This window comes from Dendronephthya gigantea, unplaced genomic scaffold, assembly GCF_004324835.1.
Source record: "Dendronephthya gigantea isolate DGI-Jeju-01 unplaced genomic scaffold, DenGig_1.0 000042F, whole genome shotgun sequence".
Classification (NCBI taxonomy): Eukaryota; Metazoa; Cnidaria; class Anthozoa; order Malacalcyonacea; family Nephtheidae; genus Dendronephthya; species Dendronephthya gigantea.
This window is the reverse complement of record NW_021163052.1, coordinates 1,742,354-1,749,675: the sequence shown is the minus strand read 5'-3', so window position 1 is coordinate 1,749,675 and position 7,322 is coordinate 1,742,354. Positions and strand designations below refer to the sequence as shown.

At 35.6% G+C, this 7,322-nt stretch overlaps 1 protein-coding gene across 1 annotated transcript; it reads left to right on the top strand.

Annotated features, from left to right (window-relative positions):
* The first annotated feature begins 791 nt into the window (after positions 1 to 791).
* LOC114526851 lies at positions 792 to 5,503 on the top strand. The gene is made up of 6 exons (XM_028548378.1): positions 792 to 943; positions 1,632 to 1,694; positions 2,151 to 2,452; positions 3,090 to 3,429; positions 4,527 to 4,796; positions 5,319 to 5,503. The coding sequence occupies exons 1-6, from the start codon at positions 865 to 867 to the stop codon at positions 5,501 to 5,503; spliced, it is 1,239 nt and encodes a 412-aa protein (XP_028404179.1). The 5' UTR covers positions 792 to 864.
* Positions 5,504 to 7,322: the final 1,819 nt, after the last annotated feature.

Sequence of the window (7,322 nt, the reverse complement as noted above, 5' to 3'; positions counted from 1 at the left end):
CCTGGGAGAATAAATATATTGTATAATTATGTAATTAATATTATATAATATATTATAACATAATATAATTAATAATTAACATAATATTGTATAATATATAATTGATATAATATACTGTATAATCATTTTGTAATTTCAAATAGTTTCCCCCAAGGTAACACGCGAACAAACTATATGTCTTCCGTGAATCATTTATTGTTCTCACAAAAGATCTCTTGCTTATTTGGCTTTTGTTTACTTTCTCAAATTCCGTGTGGCCAAGATCTATTTTCAATCCAATTAAGTTGTCCCGTCTTCGGGGTGATCTACGACATATTATGAGCTGGAAAATATATAGAACTGTTGTCAGGATTTTAAAATCATATCATTTGTTTTTGTGAGCAGAATCGCGACCCCTAACCATTTTTTGCCTATACAATTATACTGTCATGTTTGATTAAGATACGCATACAATTATCACAATCATGGGAAGACAATCTCGCTATGTTTACAACTTGAAATAATCTTAATTAAAAACCCATGTTTACCGTGGTTAAACAAAGTTTTCGAGATGTCGAACCGTGTCGTATTCAAACATGCTACGTGCTAGCCGTTGACATTTCATGGCTAATCCGCGTAAACTATGTCGCGTCGTATGGATTATGCTCGTCCAAAGGCAGGAAACAATCGCAGGATGCCAACGGAAAATAACGGTCAAAATTTGAACTACCAACGTGCATTTTTAAATCTGGGGAACAGTATAAAAGCACGATGGTCTCAACGGGTTGGCATTCTTCGAGAGAAGAGCTTGGAAGGTGATTTTGCTCATCTGAAGGAAAGAAACTTAACGAGAAGTACGTCGAATTCTGAAGTGAAATTTGAAGAATGATTTTGCAGTGGCTAGTAGTAATAACACTGTTCGTCCACAAAAGTTTGGCTTACAATCTTCACAATGATATTGACGGTATGTCCAACCGATCTTTGATTTTTTATTGTTTCTTCCAAAAACCTATTCGAAAGGGGTTTCTTACAAGCCCAGAGCGAACCGGAACTATTCGGCGGAGCTCTTAACTGCCTGCCTGCTGAGCTCACTACATGTGTGTGGATGGACTGTACCTGATAAGAAGTCAACCAAATCAGTAGCTTTTCTATATGCTGCAGACTTTATCTATACATTAAAACAAGACGACTGTTCTGGCGTTAACTCCGGCGCACGTGCCAGTTCTTCTATATAGAGCTTCTGAACATAAACAATACAGTTCATATTCGCATTTAGATGCCTTGCGAACCTTAAATGTTCGATCGCGAAATTCAGAAGCACATCATACTTTAAAAGTATAGAAGTTCAATTGTTCAAAAATGTAAATAAACCGCATGATACATTCGCTTTGTCTTACACTTTGCCTTTGGAATTCGCGCTTATATAGTTATAAATCTTCAATCCTGTGCAAACTACGACGTGTCAACGCGTCCGACCACATCTTGTTAAACGGCGAAATAGCAGCGATATTATTAAAATAGGACCAGAATCAACATGTATTAAATATATTCTTACCCCAATTCAACCTAAACTTAATTGGGTGTAGTATAGCTATTTAGTAAGTAATAGAAGATAAAATATGGATTGCAAAAATATAATGTTTCTTTACCAGGCAATCGTCTTTGGCGCCGTCAGGAACCGGTCATTGAACCTCAACCAGGCAGAAATCACGAAGGTACTGGTAAATGAGTAGCCGGAAATTCTTATAGAGAATATACACAGCGCGATAGCTATTAATGCGAACACGGGCAGTCGAGGCAGCTGAATATTTATTGACCAACAAAGAATCCATTTTTATGTTAAACGTTTATAGGCAGAATTACCCACGATTCAATACTTTTTCTGTTCGGATACTTGGTTGAAATATTGAAATGTGTTTAGCTTATATTCTCTCCAAATTTTTAACACGGTTTCTTCATAGAAATATGAGTAAGTGGTATTTACAGATTTGCTCTCGAACAAATATTTAAACAACGAGTGAAAAAGCTCAGTCTCAGTTGACAAAATTAATATCTTTTAGCTTTTGCTTCGATTAATATAGCTTAATTATCACCAAGGTTTTAAATACCTATTTTGCTGGTATTTCTCTTCAAGACCTACCACGTAAAAATACTGTGTGCCCTCATTTCAGAATGCAAGAGTGATATCATTGTGTTGTGGGACAATTCCGCATCAATCGGCTTTACATATTATCCGAAAGTGAAAAATTTTCTGAAGAAACTTATCACGAACGAAGATTTCCGTGTTGGAAGAGATGGCACCCGGTTAGGTTTCGTCACATTTGCAGACGATGCACACACCAAGAAACTGTTGGATGTGGGAGAGATTACGGATCCAGCAAAGTTGACAGACTGGCTGGATAACCTGGATTATAAAAAAGAGCTGATGGGCGGTGAAACGTTTACTGGTAAAGCGTTTGAACTTGCAAACGAGGTAAATCACCTGTAAATCGTCCGAATATAAGATTTGGGTATGTTGCGTTGTTTAAAGCAAGTGAATCCCGGGCTGGCTCGAACAGCTTGTTTAAAATATCTTTAGAAGTGTATCTCGTATCATTTATTGTTTTCTCTGAAATTTTGCAAAAAAAAAATAGTCTGGAAAGGAACACAATTAAAAAGCAGAGAGATGAACAGTTTATCCACATTCTTGAATAATGTCTTGCCTATATACATAGTCTCAGGATTTGCTCACACTTTGCAAATACCTTTGCTCACACTTTGCAAATCAATTGCCATTTTTGCATGTATCGTTCATATCTAATGAACACTAAAAAACTGGCACAGCGGGCCAGACCCATCAGACTTTCTACATAAGTGCTGCAAAAATGCTGCATGCTTATTAGTAGAAGCCAAAAACTGAAAGTTGTTTTACAATTCTTGACGTATGAATATTGGTTTGTAAAGGTTTGTTTGTCTTAAATTGCCTATTCATGCAGCATTGACTTTATATACTAACACTGTATAATTATCAGAATAGTTAAAGATATTTCAACTCGCGTGTTTATGAATCTCTAATACATGTGATGAAATGCTCGTATATACGTATAGAAAAATTCCTTTGTCATTGTCAGATGTTTCAACAACCCAGCCCTAAGAATGTCCGCCCTGATGTACCTGACGTTATCTTGTTGTTTACCGACGGCGCACCGAATCCTGAGTTTCCAACTTCCAAAAGCGAGAGGCAAAAGAAGATGGATCAAAAAAGGATCGCGGATAAGTATGTATCGATACTGAAAAACAAGAATGTTAAAATTGTTGGCATCACAGGAGGAAAACCAGCGCAAGTTAGAAAATTTAAGCCCTACGTTGAAGATTGGGCTTCGTCACCAGATGATGTCTCTGAATCAGAGTTAGACCACTTGGACGAAATTGTTGATAAAATTGTCAAGGATTCGTCGTGCATAGCGCCCGGTAAGTAATTCAAGTAACTAGAAATGTTGCTAATAATGAGCTTCAATACTTTGTGTAAACACGGTCGGCGTTTGTACTCTTATTTTCACAATTTCAGTCAGAAATTGCAGTTTAATACTAGTCTATTATTTCATCCTTTGGATCGTGTTAACAGGGTCTCAAAACGATTAACATATATATATTATCATATATCTGGTGAGATGTAAAATGTCCATACTCGACGTTCCCTAATCGATCTAAGGGTACCCTTAGTCAAATCTGAGCTGGCAAAAACTAAACTCTCATACAGTGGAGTTTTGCTGTTTAACTCTTTGCCGAATGACCTAAAAATGGTCCATGACTACTCCCCTTCAGCCTACAAGTTTAAACTAAAAAAGTTCTTTCGAGATTTAAATTATGAAGTTGACCATCTTGAACATTTTTCTTGCTCTTCATGTACTAACATTGTTAAGTGTATATGTTACACTTATTGACTTTTCACCTGTTCTACTTTTCTCTCAATCTATTCAATATTCATTCTACTTTTATCTCAAACTATTCAATATTTCTTTTGTCAGTTTATGTTGTCTCGTCTATTGTGTTGTACATATATATATTGTGTTGTGTATAGTCTTTGTGTTTTATATATACGTATACATAATATTTTCTCCTTTGTACATATAGTTCCGTTCATTAATTGTGTTGTATTTAATCCTGTAATGCCATTCCTGTATATAGTGACCGCATAAACTATTTATATGTATCATAATGAGGGCCATTTGAAAGAATACCGCTTAGGTAAAAATGTACTATTGTAACCCTCTTTAAATAAAGTTTATTATTATTATTATTATTATTATTATTAACGATGCGAAAACGATTTCGAAAACACTCGATGATCACGCTCATGCATGTCAGTCTAACAACGGCGAAATATTGACCGCTTTTCAACAGCAATTTTAGTGAACATCGATACAGAAGTGCTCTTCAAATCTGCCACTTTGCGTCCTCAAATTTCCAACGTTTCGTGTCTCTTTTAACATACCTAAAAAACTTCACCGTTCAGTTTGGTTAACCAAATTCAAATGATATAGCGGAATATTTTAAATCTTTTGCAGCGAAATTGCCATGCCGCTGCGAGAATTACCTTGTAGAACCTCAATACATCAAGCAAGGAAGTGATGCAGTTGTGACTTGGTTACCCCCATCCCTCAAATGCCCGCAAGGATCAAGTGCAGTGATTCAAAATACCAAAATTACTCCGGAGGGAGCGAGACCAGGACAGAGATTTCAGGCCGGGCCACACAATATCGTATACGAGTTCACATACGAGTTAAATGGCAATTCAAGGACCCAGAGTTGTAGTGTGGATTTCAACGTTATTAGCGGTAAGTTAACTGATCTTATAATATATACCGGATGAATTAGTAACCATAACATTTGAGAACGGAACCGGAATTAAAGCACCTCTGGAACCTCAACTTGAAAGAGCCACACTCCGCTTTCAGCCAGAAAGTCTCGACATCCTTCGTGAAAGATAATTATTTAATGTGGCTATATTAACATTCGTATATTTTCTAAAACGGAATGAAAGAAATAAATGCTTACAATTTTTCCTCAACATTTCGTACGCATCACATATCGCGTGCACTTCGGACTTGAAATACATTCCGCATTCATCATAAATAACATCATAATTTAGAAAAGCCGACAGACAGTCGGCATAGATATTCATTTTAGAGGAGTACGGGAAATTAATAATCTATAATAATACCTATTAATAATACCTATAGAATATGCTAAAATTTTTCGTCACAGGCCTTCTAAAAGACAATTATTTTACAAAATGGTCGCTATAAAAACTCTGCCATCGCGTTCTCATATATTTTTTTTTTCATATCACGATAAAGGGGAATTGTGTGGCAGGAAGATAATCGACTCTGAAACCGAAGTTTGCTGCTGCGGTGAGACGCACCGTGCTATGCCTGGGCACGAGTGTTGTGGCATCGAGTACTATTATACGTCAACAGGAAAATGCTGTGATGAAAAACGTGGGATCGTTGTGTGCAAAGAAGCCAAGTGTCCAGCAGTGTGAGATTTGCTGATGAATAAAGTAGATTATAGTTATAGACTCGAGTCGATGTTGACCACTTCTATAGATATAGGTTTTAGTAAAAAATTCCTCAATATGACAACACTGAGTTAATTTTTGCATGTTGTATTCTTTATATACTTCTTTTGTTGTTGTATAGGGCCTACGTTATATTCAAATCGATGTTGACTATTTCTAGATATATAGGTTTTAGTAGAAAATACCTGAATATGACACCACTGAGTTAATTTTTGCACAATGTTACAATGCATTTCTTATATGTTTCCTTTGGTTTGAATAAAGTATAAAGTACAGTAGACTATCGGACTCCAATCTATATATATGTTAACTATATAAAATGGATTTAGTCGTGAATTGTATAACAACGGCATAATCTAAAGATAGAAAAATCAGTTCTGCATGATTTATATAGGCTCAATGAAATATACCTTCTTCGGTTATTCTTGTTTCGTGTCTTAATCCTGTATAATTTATGATCTGAAACAGAACCTTGGTTGACAAAGCTATTTTTAATTTCTGGTATATCTAAAAATTTTTATCAAGTTTTTTGATAATATATAGATTTAGGCAAGAATTCGAGTTATTGCTTGTATGATTTCAAGGTTTCTCAGTTGTGTTGTAACTATCAAGCTTTATTCAAAATGATACGATGAAGTGCGTCTGCATGGTTCTATACTGCGATTATATTTTATTCGTCGTGGTAAAATAAGGAAACAGGAGTGCACACGTATGGAACCGTTCTGCATGCTCATCGTTAGTGAAAAATTAAGGCCTGTGCCAATTCGAAAGAAATAATGATCACATCAAGGAAGTAAAACTAAAGCTTCTTTGTGAAGCTATTAAGCTTCTTTTGCAAACAAGTTTTGGTTTGAATTTAATCAATAACATGTCTCAAATATAATTTGTCGCTGTGAATGAGCCAATTGCGATAATTTGATACCCTATATGCAGAGTTAAAATACATGAAACTTTGCCTTTGTTTGGTTAGGCGAGGATTTAACAGTAGCCATGGGCTAATTCAATTACTGTGGTTCATTGTTTGTTCCTATTAAGAGCTAATATTGAACTGATAGGAAACCGCAGTACTCGACGACAACCCACGTCCAAAGCACAAGTGATAAAAAAGATTTCAGTCGTGATTCCAATCTTCCGCTTTTCTGAAGATTGAAAGCTATATTATTATGTTTCGGCACATGCATTCGGCGACGATCTAAACACTGAGACGGCTAATTATATGTAGAAATCTGTAGAAGACTTGCGTACTTAGCTAAGACTTCCTCTCCCTTTTCTTTACTTGATTTCATCGTGGTTTACTGCACGTGTATGAGGGTATTCTGCATGTATGGCATTACATATTAAAGTTCGCCACGAAAAAATTGAATTGTAGCTAATGAGTAATGATAATTTATAATAATCCTTCAAGATTGGCACGAAAATTTCCAATTAAATCCTCCTCAAATACTTTTAACTGACTCCAAACAGGATATAGTTTTGTTTAAACATCGTGACCTGTTTTTTAAACAAGCACTACAAGACTTCAACGACACACTCTAACCACTTCAAATAGGTACTTCAACATTTTCGTTTGTTTAAAAGTAACAAAGAAATTGTTACTTTACTTTCTGGGCGTGATTCCTTCGTCAAAAACCTCAAGAACGCGACATTCAGCACAAATATTTCGTGCATGTATGAAATGTATTGACGTAATTATTTGTTTTTATCAGACGTAATCTTTCACTTGACAAAAAAATTTCTGAGTTTCTCCTATAGGGAAGCACGACTTTGACACGAGTAAATCTAT